Below are 13,399 nucleotides of genomic sequence, written 5' to 3' on the forward strand. Positions count from 1 at the left end.
GTCTATTTGTCATTGACAGCCTTGAATAAATGTCTTCAGTGAAAAAAGGATTCCAATGACATGTCCGTTTCATTACCCGCTAGGCCACCACTGCCCCATTGGACTCCAAATATATGATACATTTTTTGGGTTGTTTTTTTCCAAGGTGATGGTGACTTCACATTCTTGTGAACATGTTGCATCAGGAACACATTTATAAAGTTGCTTCTTATTTGACAAACTCACTTGGACACAAAGGTCAAGGACACCATGAGCTGTCTACAGTTTTTGAGTGACAGTTACTTGTTTTGAGTGAGACCCAAATTGAAAGTCTTTAGTTCAAAATTGACAGGTCAAAATTTTCAGTCTGCAATATCATCTCACACTGATGCCTACAATCCTCTGGTTTGGTGAATTTTCCATCTCCTTCCGAGCATCTGATCTACATTCTGTTGACAGCAGTAAATTCTTGAAACTCATTTTGTTGGTGATGTGATCTGAAATGTTACATCAAATTGCTGACAGTGCTGTGTATCAACCCCTGCGGTGGGAGGGATGAATTACTCTTTTGTATTAGAATTGCAATGCATAAAACATTCAGCACTCCCCTGAGTAAATGGGTGGGGGGGGTGCTTGCCACTCCTTTTGGAGAGACGCTACCCTTATGAAACAAGACACCACACTCTACGTATATCAAATGGATCAGTGTCGTTTGACTTAATTGTATCGATCTCGGCTTTATTACGTCTGAGCGCTTAGTGGATGATTGAAACGGTGGTAGACAGAACCCAGTGGCGGGGTGTGGGGCTGTTTCTTTTCCAATCAGTACTCTTTCAAGCTCATCTACATCAGACCTGCCTTATCCAACCAGTCCCATCACAACAGCCCCCCCCCCCCCCCCGACCATTTGTCCATGTCTGCGAATAGTATGTGTAAAATCAGCTCCGAACCGTTTACATCACCCAGCTCACACCCTCGTCACCCAGCATCTCCACCCACACCACACAGTTTCTTTCCACAAGCCATCAGCCACTGAGCTTTATTACGTGTGACTGAATCATTCCCATCCTCAACACCACACTGTGCTGTCATTACATTCATATCCATATTCAGATTAAATATATTACACTCATACTCACAATCATATTACATTTATCTCATTGGCATCCATTTTTTGTATTAGATTTAGTACATTCATATCCATATTTAAATGACATGGATTGCATTCATATACTGTTCATATATTGCATATTAATGTAGTTCTCGAGACCAGTCTTTCTTGGCTTGGTTTCAATTGTATTTGGTCTCCGTCTTGCCTAAATTCAAATGCAACCAGTTAGATGCGTCTATTTGAAAACTGTATACATTTTCTCAATGGACACTGCACTTCACAGTCTAGACACATCAAACATATTGCATCATAGCGAATTCGGCAAAGAAATGTCCGGAAATGTCAGTTTTTGAATGTCGGGCGTCATCATGGGCATCGGCAAACTATGATTTGACGCAAATCTGACGCATGCATAGTACAGTTTGTTCAGGGGGAGATATTTTGTTTCTTGCAATCAGCTAGCTCACTACTACAGAGCACATGAAAGTGAAAGGACAGGAAAGGACTGCAGCACAGCTCACGAAATGTGTCCTCTGCATTTAACCCATCATCTTAGTGAGCAGTGGCGCCCGTGGAGCAGTGTGTGGGGACGGTTCCTTGCTCAGTGGCATCTCAGTGGCAACGATTTATTGTACCCCAGTCTGTGTTTAGGATGGTTTTCTAACATTTCTAAAGCTGAGCCCTCAAAATCCAACTCTGCTAATATGATTCTAACTTCTTCATTTGCTCTGCACTTTGTGAACATGCATCTATAAACATTCAATTTTCCCGGACCTTGTCATTCATCCTGGATGAAATCAATAACATGAGTCCTTCCGTTGGCTGAACCTGTTATCTTTCAAGATGCACAGAATAGGGGCAGTGGTGGCCTAGCGGTTAAGGAAGTTGCCCCGTAATCAGAAGGTTGCCGGTTCAAATCACCACGAGGTGTCACTCAGCAAAGCACCGTCCCCACACACCGCTCCCCGGGTGCCAGTCATGGCTGCCCACTGCTCACCAGGGGTGATGGTTAAAAGCAGAGGACACATTTTGTTGTGTCACTGTGTGCTGTGCTGCACAATGACAATCACTTCACTTTCAAATGAGTTTGGCTGATCTATGTGCAAGAGCAGCAATAATTTCATTGTATGATATTCTAAAAATATTTTTGTATATTTTTTAGAGCTTTTAGAGATTGTTTAATTTTAATTTTAAATAACTTGTGTGCAGTTCATGCTACATTTGGGTTGCCGTACACTACCCTTTGTCTGTAGATCAGTGAACCAGCCTGTTTTACTAATGTTAATTTTACAAAATTTGCTAGAAGAAAATTTATTTTTAGAGATTGAGTGAGATTTGAGAGCCAATTGTCCATAGCAAGGGGTTATTACAGAGCCATATTCATAGCTTATTCTACCCTTTCCCTTACCCTCCCTGGTATAAGAGACTTAATATGAACATTTTTCTAGTACATCCCAAACCTTTCCCATGACTAGGTCTGGTAAAATGGTTATAGGAGAGGATTGCTGAAAACACTATTTTCCATCAGGCCTCGTAACTATGACAAATCTGCTAAATTTTAAATGTGAAATATAATAAAAAAGAAGTAATGACACTTCACTGCAACGCCTTTTTTCTGCAGTTGATCTGAGTAATGTGATGTCAGTTCTAGCCCTAGTCTGTTGTCGCTCTTGGTCTTGGTCTCGATCAACCTTGGTCTTGGTCAGGCCTTAGTGTGTCCCTGAAATCTCGACAGTGTCTTGGTCTCGGTTTAGGCTGTCTTGACTACAACACTAATATTGCAGAATGGACAATTGCTTCGTTTCACCTTACCATAACCATCTATGTATTGTGCTATGTTGCCTCTTGCCCTAATAACCCTTATTTATTTTCTGTTTTCTGTCTTATGTTCCTTGCATGACCCTGCCTGAACCTGCAAATATATCCTGCAGTTTTGGAAAATATATGTGACAACAAAACTTGAAACATTGCCCGTCCATTCTTTGCACCTACATCTATATACAACGTGGACCAGGGCTTGATATCTTACAGTGTAGAATATGGTAATAACAATAACATATTATGTTTTCTTGAGAGAGAGAGAGAGAGAGAGAGAGAGAGAGACTAATCCCTTTGCTTGTAACTGTGCATTTGAGGAAGCTTGAGGTGGCAACAGCCGCAGCACAAAGCGTTTGCTGCATGATAAAGACCGAGACGCAGCGTGCCGTGAACAGAAGCCCTGGCCACTATTTTATTCTGCTATTGAGTGCTTGTTGTACCTGATGAAAAATGTGCTACAGTGGATAAAGTTGTTTTTTGGAAAGTAAACTTCTTTTTCCCCCATCCTATTGTTCTGGAGCATGGTCGTGAATTGCAAACCTCAGACAACCACTTTCGCCAAACGTCTGCAATTTCAGAATGGAAACACATCTCTGACTGATTGCTCCAATGCTTTAGAGCCATAAATGAAATGCTGAAAGGATTTATTTTGGGCTGAGGTGTCATCCTGACCCAGCGGACGCCACGGTCGCCCACCTGACCCCAGTGAAACGCGCTTTCCGCTGGACGGCAGGGGTCAACGCTCGCCTTGATTCACAATGGTTTACGGTGTTCAGCACTGCAAGCCAAACACCACAAAGCTGCGATGTTTACTTCACCGAACCGTTAACAGCGCTTTGCTCCAGGACGCCAGTAAGAAAATTAAGATGTTTATCCCACCCTGCAGAAACCGCAGCCAGGTGGCGAAGTCTCGAGAGACCCCCGTGGAGCTGTATAATGTGTTAATTTTTCAGCAGGCTGTAATGAAGCAGCAGGACTTCATCTCACCCAGCACAAGCTGAACGCTTCCTAAACTTGAAAATACAGAAAATAAAAAATAGGTACTTTTTTCTTTTCTTTTTTCCCATTAAGGAAGAACAGAGATGCTTTGAAATGGCATGTTTTACTCTGGTAAAGAATTTTAAAAACAACATTTCAAATGGTGTGCTTAATAATTATTGAACCAATTTTACTTAAATGGTGGTAAAATAGAGATGTACGGATTAGAACCTTTAAAATTACAAATATGATGGTTCCTCTAATACAAGACCAAATCCCACCTCTAGCCAGCATTGGCATTATATCACAGTTTTATCCATAATTCATTTGGAAGAGACTCCACTGTGGTTTAGCAAATAATTTTATACCCTGAAAGTAGGAAATAATGGCTGTGGAAGCTGAAATAAGTAGCCAAGCCAAGTCCATTTTTAAGCTCCCCTGCAGGCAATTTCTCTAACAGCATAACAGCTGTGCGGTGACGAAAAATGAAAATATGCAGATGTCCAAACAACAGTGTAATTCCGTTACATTCAATTACAATTCATTTTTAAAAAGGAATTTTCCACGTTTATTTCAAAATGTGAAATGTCCAGCGAATTCATGCATTTCACATTAGGTTTTCAAGTAAGAAACATAATTTCATGTAAAATAGACACCTGTTGCTCTTCATGTGTGTCAGCACATATGACAAGAATTATTATTATTTTTTTTTTAAAAACATTGTCTTTTTAGGTCATTTCATAAGAAGAAGCCAAAGGGACATGAAGTTTGATTGGAGTTTGTTTGCTCTCCCCCCATCTCTGTGACCGAGGCAGACTTTGAAGTAGGGTAGATGAGCACCGCGCTCCTGGTTCTCCTGGAGGGACGCCCGGAGCAACACGACCCAAAGAACAAGTGAATGAGACAGGGCACGACTTCCCGTGTGTGCGTTATGTGGGTGACTAGCGGCCACTCGGCGCTTCACACAGACTGGGTGATGAGACAGCGCAACTGCGGCCAAACTGAACCCCTCCTGCCCCGTGCTCCTGTTTTCCCCTCCCCGACGTGGCACGTCTCACCCTTTATCCCTCCTTCTCCCTCTCTCTGCAGACAGGTGAAGGGGGGGGTGTGCACTTCAGAGCTTTAGCACTTCGGCACACAATGGTGCTTCATATTATAAAGAGCTTTGCACATGCATGCACTGTGCCAGAGACCGACAGCTGCCATCTCGGCATGAAAGCAACCATTTTCCACCCTCCTGAGTCTAGTTATTCAAGCAAACGTCAGGTCATGTAGGGGCAGTGGTGGCCTAGCGGTTAAGGAAGCGGCCCCGTAATCAGAAGGTTGCCGGTTCGAATCCCGATCTGCCAAGATGCCACTGAGGTGCCACTGAGCAAAGCACCGTCCCCACACACTGCTCCCCGGGCGCCTTTCATGGCTGCCCACTGCTCACCAAGGGTGATGGGATAAATGCAGAGGACACGTTTCACTGTGTGCACCGTGTGCTGTGCTGTGACAATCACTTCACTTTTGTTTTTAGGTACTCAGGTATTGTCTCCCTGGTTATATGTGGTGCCATGTGCTGGAGCATTTAGAAGAAAGGTTAACAGAACAGCCTTTGTGGAGTTACATCGAAAGAAGCCGCTGCGTGGCTGACCACTGCAACTGAAGTTGACCACCAGGAAGCGGCCATTCAAGCCCTTCGCCGCATTTAAAGGAGCATTTCTGAGAGGCCAATGGGCAGACGGAGGCGCTGTTAGAGAAAGAGCTTCGTGCCTCAGCCCTGAAACTTTCATCTGCAGAGTTCAGATGAACTAAAAAAAGGTTCAAACGCACACCGTGAATCTGAACAGCCTCCGCAGCTAAAGAGACGACATGGTTGTGGCTGATAAGCTAACCCCTTTAGTGCATGAGAAATCACAGGCCTGGACTACAAAAAGGGGCCCTGAGCGCCCACTGCACCTCATTAATGCCGGGCCACCCCCGGTGACACGTCACAAGAGCCGGATTCACTGAGGCGGGAAAAAAGGCATGTCCACCCTCATCGCTCCCCCACGCCCCAGTCCACGCCTGGCTGCATTATTTACGATTCCGCCCAAGACGAGATGGCGCGAGACGTAGCCGAACGCTTAATATTGCAGAACGACTTGGGGGGGAAAAAATAAGATGGACGTAAGTGTCCTAAAATAGCTTTTTTTCTTTCTTGCTCAGGAGGGGTGTTCGATGCAGATACCCGAACAGCGGCTCCAGACTCCTGCTGATCGTTCAGAACGTTCCGGTACCGAGCTGCTGCCATTATTTAGCTCGAGACGGTTCCTGCTAGTGCCTCATTCCCTTTTTCTCAAGGCACCCTACACTTTTCCCCCGCAGCAGCCTGTGACTCTGACCTGCTCTGCTGTGTGTGGGGAATGCAAGGCCTGGAATGCAATTAGTTCTGGTTCTGAAATCTGATTGGCTGAGTCTTATTGAAAAACAAATGCTTGTAAATTGAACCAACTTCACATCAAAGCTACCTGAGTAGATTTTATGTTAATCTACTGACAACCACAATCTGTTAATGAACTATATGGTACTATGGTAACAGTTTCCGAGATAAAACCAATAAGACACCTGAGATGTGATCAAGTTTAACGGGGGATGGCTTGAGGAGGTTTGGACACAATTAATCATTACTTGATGCCAAAATGGTATTTTATGCCCTTTGCAAACATTGCAAAAAAATGATTAAACTAAAAGCCCTGAGTTGAGTTTGCTTTAGAGATTTCACTTTCGGCTGTGGGCGGGGCATAACCACTGACGGCTGCCACGTCAGCGGCTCACTGGGGGGGGGGGGGGTGTGCCGAGGAAGGTGGCTTTGAACCTCTGGCTTAAGGGATCTCTCGGAAAATGAGGCATTAAGTCCATCTGCTACACTTGGATAAAGTCTTTATCTTTCTTTCCCGGGAGAATATCTGACACATAAAAAAGCATATATATATATATATATATATTGACAAAGTGTGTGTGTGTGTGTGTATTTTTTTTTTCAAGGGCAATTACACCAGACCTAAAAAAAAAGTAGTGTTTATCGCTCCTTCCCTTCTGCATATGTGTGTTAATGAAAAGAAAAAAAAACAGCCCATTCTTTATAGACTCTATTATAGCAAGTGCACTCTTTGTCTTTTCTTTTGTTGTTTTTTTGAAGCCCTGAAGAGAATTGTGCTGTAAATTCTTGTGTGCTCGTTTTTTTATGCCGCATTCTCCGTTTCCATTTCCATATCTAGTACCCATCGGGGACTGAGATAGGAGGCTAATTGACTTTTTACCCAAATTACTCCAATTTATCCTTACAGTATGGCACTTCATCACATTCAAAGTTTTGCCTTGGTCACACAAAACCCTGACCTAGAGGAGCCAGAGTCCAGAGATAATGGCCTTGGCCAGACACTGATAAAGAGATAACACACCGGTGACACTCACTTCATCGCGGTCGGATGGAAAAAAAAGAGACAGGGAGAGGGAGATGAACGTGATAGCGTCCAGCTCAGGGTCCTGCCGGGTGAATCCGGGCCTTGTAGAGCACGAGACGGACGGCCTCGCCGATGGCCGCCCCGTGGCTGATGTGCAACAGCGCCGCCTCCCTGGTCTCAGCGAATATGCCGAGAGAACGGGGAGGGGGGGGTTCCTAAATCCTTCTCCCTGCTGCGATTGCCATGAGACATGCCAGTGCCACAGTGCCTAATCAAATGCTTACAATGCCGGTGTAACTCCTACCACTAAGCCGGAGTTTGGGGAAGGTGTGACCTAGAAAAAAAGGTCTCCCCGCTGACCTCAGCAGCAACCATTATGTTCCATAAAATAAAAAACACAAAAATCATGAAACGGACACATCGAGGGGGTTGGCCCACAGACAGAAAAGCCTGGTGCTATCAACCCGGCACAGAGACCCGGCAATAAAAAGGCACTGAGTAATGGCTGCAGACCACTCAAGGCCTCTGGGCAGCAGTTGTGCAAAGCACTTCCACAGGAGGGAGAAAAGCAAAATAAAGTGAAGCAGGCGGAGATCTTCTCATACCCAGAAGGAACCTGTGCCAGGCCCCTGGATCTCCTAACGTCTGGATGACTCTGGCTCTGTGATGTGGAAAGCCCTGGTGGTTGCAGTTGCCTTGGATGGAGTTGTCACGGAGGGGACCGTGTGACGCCGCTCTGTCTCCAGACACATGTCCCACATGTACTGGTCTTGCCAACATCATGGAGATGCTTTCTGGGACACCCAATGGATGAGTGGATGTCAACAAAGAGAAATCATTGGAATAACATTTAACTTGTGTAATTAGTTTGTGGGACAGTCCCCCTGGAACTGACCTATGTTTGAAATTGTGACTTTGGGGCCATTTTTGGGTCATAGTGGAGTGGTGACCACCACCCTCTGACACCTTGGTCAGCTAGCCCACATCTGTTCCTTGTTTCCGTAGGAGAACTCAGGCGGGGGAGAGCAGGCCACTCCTGCAGCCTCAGCCCTCTGCCTGCATGGACACGCCTTTAGGGAAAAGGGGCGAACGCTTGTTTTCTTGTTATTTCCATCCCTCCCTCTCTAGCACTCCCTCTCCTCCACCCTCTCTCCTCTCCACAGTGGTTTGGCTTCAGATGTCACGGCCCCAGAGGGTAGGACACACGCACACGTCACCTGATCACCCAGTGCGTCCGGGGAAAACTACAGAGGAACTACCTACGATACAATCGCGTGAGTGTTATGTGTTTGCCCATACACGTGTAGTGTGTGTGAGTGTGCGTGTGTGTACATGTTATGCATTTATGTCAGACTCCATAAGTGTTTGTGTTCTTGTGTATGGTGACACAGTGCCCTCTGCAGACGACTAGGGAGAATGCAGCTTGGGGGCTGGAGGTCTGAGGTGAGTGTTCATTTTAAATGTAAAACACACACACACAGTGCAAGTACAGTGCAGTCCAGTTCTGGGTTGCCCAAAAGACCTGTGGAACAATTTCAACATGTGAACAATAATAATCAAAGCAGCCTTCTCTTCCATTTATCCACAGTTACCAGCAGTGTTCAGCATTTTTCCTGCTTTTAATGTTCTATAAATCTCAGAATAATTGGATATAATAAATGTCATTATTGGTCACCACTAATACGGCCAATGTTACATTTCCTCCACGCTCATTCCAGTGTGGATTAAAGATTAGGTTGTGGTTGTCAAGCCTGCTTACATCGTCACAGCTAAGATGGAGTTAAAACATGTACTGGTGAATGCTGAATGTACGTTTTAATGATGGTCAGCCCTGGTTGTTTCCGCAGTTTGTGCTGAAGAGAGAGAGGGACAAAGAGTTTCGATAGTTTTAATGAGGCTTTTTTTTATCAGAGATCAGCACACTGCATGATTATTTACATTCTTCAGGTCCAAATCAGTGTTGCAAGGTTACCATGGTTACACACATCATACTAGAGCAGCACTACAGAGAGCAATTATGAGCCTGGTGATTTTAATTCAGCAGGCCTGCCTGCGTGTGTTACGTAAGCTCACTGAGCACAAATACACATGATTACATCCCAACTCGTCAGGTTTTACACATACTGCGTGTGTGTGCGTGTGTGTCTGCGGGGAGTGTGTGTGTAGGAGTCCATTAGACCGGCTCAGGAGCACTCGAGCGCCGTGGACACGGTGTAGATCTGACTCTTCAGCCTCCTCTTCATCTCACGGATCATCTGACACACAGCCAGCGGGTAACACAGGCACACCGCCAGCCAGTCCTCGCACACACTGCCCTGCACACAGGAGCGGCACCGTCAGGGACCACCGGGTCTACTCAACGGGCCGGACCAACAGGCCACCTGATGCTGCAAACGCAGAGAGCTCAATTCTTCCCACTTCTGTCCCAGGTCGACTGACCCTACATTACATCTTTCACCATTTATCCAGAGAGACTTACAATCAGTAGTTACAGGGACAGTCCCCTTCCCCAGCCTTGGTCAGGGTCACAATGGTAGTAAGTGGGGTTTGAACCTGGGTCTTTGAACCCACTATGCTACTACCACCATTGTTTACTGTAGCCGTGCCACTCCGCATCAGATGTGCGCAGCGTAGTAATGGAGGGGGGGAGGGGGCAGTACCGCATTACTATTAATACCGGTGTCCTCCCACTCACCCGTATTTTAAAGCGCTCCCTCATGCCCACGCGCACGGCCAGCGTGGAGCCAGGAAGCAGCGGCAGGCAGAGGCACTCGCCGTACTGATGAGCCAAACTCAGGTCCAGACAGCACGGCACCACGGACCCCATCACACCTGCGGAGACAGAGGGGGGGACGAGTGATGATCGCTCGATGTGGATCTGACATGCGGATACACCCACAGGCCAGGCTTTAGATTGATCTCGATTTAGAACTGTAGACTGGAGAAGATGCACAGGAAGGGGATTAAATCAGCGTGTGAAAGCTGTCAGTCATGTCTGCAGGCCCCTTAGTTTTAAAGTGATAAAGTGAAGATAAAGTGAAGTGTTTGTCACATGTGATACACAGCAGCACAGCACACGGTGCACACAGTGAAATTTGTCCTCTGCATTTAACCCATCACCCTGAGTGAGCGGTGGGCAGCCATGACAGGCGCCCGGTGAGTGTGTTGGGATGGTGCTTTGCTCAGTGGCACCTTGGCAGGTTGGGATTTAAACCGGCAACCTTCTGATTACGGGGCTTGACTAGTTAAACACCTGCAAAAACACCCTGTTATATCTGTTATACATTATAACAGTTATATATGTTAATCATGAAGACATATGTGATGTGACATACAGTACAGGCCAAATGTTTGGACACATGTGGAGTTATGTACTTAACAAAAAGTGGAGACCTGGCCTCCACAGTCACCGGACCTGAACCCAATCCAGATGGTTTGGGGTGAGCAGGACCTCTGAGTGAAGGCAAAGGGGCCAACAAGTGCTAAACACCTCTGGGAACTCCTTCAAGACTGTTGGAAAACCATTTCAGGTGACGACCTCTTGAAGCTCATCGAGAGAATGCCAAGAGTGTGCAAAGCAGTAATCAGAGCAAAGGGTGGTTTATTTTAAAGAAACTAGAATATAAAACATATTTTTATGTGGAGTTATGTACTTAACCTTTTTTGTTAAGTACATAACTCCACATGTGTTCATTCATAGTTTTGATGCCTTCAGTGAGAATCTACCAATTTAAATGGTCATGAAAATAAAGAAAACACATTGAATGAGAAGCTATGTCCAAACGTTTGGCCTGTACTGTAAGTGAACTGTCCCCATCTGCTATGTGGGCTGGATTTGTTTTGTGACGGAAGGAGCAACCAATCGCTATCAGAAGGGCTTAATTGGTCCAAGAATTTCTTCTGAGAGCCCTTCCTCACCACCACTTCTCCAAAGGTGGCTTTGGCTTGGACTGGTTGGATTCAGAGCATTGGTGCAGTCAGATGATTTGTAGCATTTCTCTGTTCTCCTTGTCAGGTTTTTATAGATATTTCGTTCAATTTCTTATAAATACGTAAATTCTTGGAGGAAGGTTAAAAATTCTGCTTAAAACCAGAGAAAACCAGGACTATACTGGATGTTGTCAGTGACAGAAGAACATTGTCACCTCTAAATTATACACCACAAAAAAAAAGTCACAACCATCTTCTGCAGTTCGTAGACATTTTGACTTTCGTCTTCACTCAGCACATGACTGATTTCCCCACCATATTCAAAGAAGCACTTCCTCTTACAGGTTGTGGGATCTCCACACACGTGGAACAGTCCAGTGCTCCAGTCTCCACCGGTCTGCGTGATGGTGGTCACCATCGTCCTGGTGACGCCCAACCCTGGCTGGGTTACAACAGGAAGGTCCTCGCTGTCTGCCTGCAGACGCACAGACTCCTCCATGCTCAGGTCCTGCATGGCTGCAAGCCAGCAATCAAACAAACATACAGGCAAACTAGTACAGACACCAGCCCAGGCAAGAGGGCAGCAGCTTGAGCCACCGACCGCGTACTTACAGGGGTGCCTGTGTGTGTATGCGGCCAAACTCCACATTAGTGCATCGATGGGGGACTCGCTGTATATGAGCGCTCGGGCCAGAAAAGGCAGGCTGAGTATCTCCGAAGCTATGGGCGTGCTCCCTTCAGATAGAGCCACAGATGCCTGCCTGGGACTGACCCAGAGAGATAAGCTCCTCCGAGGGGCTAAAACTACCCTCCCAAGGTAGAGGAGAGCCAGACCTTTATATTACATAATACTGTACACTGTATATACAGGTCTGGAATAAATTAAGAGACCACAGCAAAAAGTTTTATTAGATGACTGAGCTGGTTAAAATTATTTCACCCACTATTAAATAGTGAAAGCGAAGTGATTGTCTTTGTGAAACACTGCAGCACAGCACACGGTGACACAACTAAATGCATTCTCTGCCAAGGTGCCGCTGAGCAAAGCACCGTCCCCACACACCTGTAATGGCTGCCCACTGCTCACTCAGGGTGATGGGTTAAATGCAGAGGACAAATTTCACTGTGTGCACCGTGTGCTGTGCTGCTGTGTATCACAAGTGACAATTACTTCACTAAGCATCACCCTTGGTGAGCAGTGGGCAGCTATGACAGGCGCCCAGGGAGCAGTGTGTGGGGACGGTGCTCTCATCAAGGGGCGCAACCTTCCGATTATGAGCCAACTTCCTCCCATCATGATGTTATATTAAACCAGGATCAAGGCCACAGCTGCATTTCTCAGACCTTCAGTTGTTTGGTGAAATTTAGTTTGACCCTTCTAATTTCCCGCTCACCAAGGGTTGGTGTTAAACTAATTCAACTAAGAATACATCCAGAGTTACTGTTACGGAAACACACACACACACACACACACACAATATGGCTACATCTAGTATCAATCATTTACTCAAACATGGTAAAATAGTCTTTATTGCATTTGCTTAATTTAATAGTCAAGTGGGTAAATTATTGGAATATTAAATAACGGCATGAGTGCATTTAATTTTCAAGTGCAAGCATATTCACATAACTTAAGACTATGACAACTAGTTTTGTTTCCATACCCTCATCAGATGTGCTTGTTGGATCTGGGTTCATCTTGAGTTATCTGCTCAAAGGTCAGAAACAGGTTTCTGAAACACTGCATCACTGGGTACACACTGGTCCCATATAGACATGTATCACACATCATGACAGAAATGAGTCAAATAAACTAACCGTCCTGACAGTGACACTGATCTGTGAAACGATTGCCACAAAAGTCGTGCTTCTGCCTTTTCTTTCCTGACCTGGGGGCTGAGAGAGGCGTTCTGCACGTACAGCTGCTTGAACCGTCTCTCCGCATTTCCTCCCGCAGCGTATTAAAAAATGGCTGCATCTTGCACAGTGTTGCCTCGGGTCACTGTGAGGTCAGTTACCAGAGAAAGGAATAATAATAATAATAAAAAATAAAAAAAAATCTCCTGTTGCACCATTGCACCAACCTATAAACTCTGACTTCAAACAGTTTCTTTGATGCACACCACACATCATTACAAAGACACTCAAAGTCACA

General features: G+C 45.5%; 1 protein-coding gene across 2 annotated transcripts; it reads right to left on the reverse strand.

Moving 5' to 3' along the window:
• Positions 1–9,187: 9,187 nt before the first annotated feature.
• plac8l1 (PLAC8 like 1) lies at positions 9,188–11,902 on the reverse strand. 2 transcript variants are annotated; one of them, XM_028984226.1, is made up of 4 exons: positions 11,857–11,901; positions 11,587–11,760; positions 10,010–10,146; positions 9,188–9,629 (listed from the first exon to the last, which is right to left on the reverse strand). In XM_028984226.1, the coding sequence occupies exons 1-4, from the start codon at positions 11,891–11,893 to the stop codon at positions 9,498–9,500; spliced, it is 480 nt and encodes a 159-aa protein (XP_028840059.1). In that variant the 5' UTR covers positions 11,894–11,901; the 3' UTR covers positions 9,188–9,497. The 2 variants fall into 2 exon arrangements, with proteins under 2 accessions (XP_028840059.1, XP_028840058.1); XM_028984225.1 differs by having other exon boundaries at positions 11,587–11,902.
• Positions 11,903–13,399: the final 1,497 nt, after the last annotated feature.

Source organism: Denticeps clupeoides, chromosome 6 (genome assembly GCF_900700375.1).
Source record: "Denticeps clupeoides chromosome 6, fDenClu1.1, whole genome shotgun sequence".
Classification (NCBI taxonomy): Eukaryota; Metazoa; Chordata; class Actinopteri; order Clupeiformes; family Denticipitidae; genus Denticeps; species Denticeps clupeoides.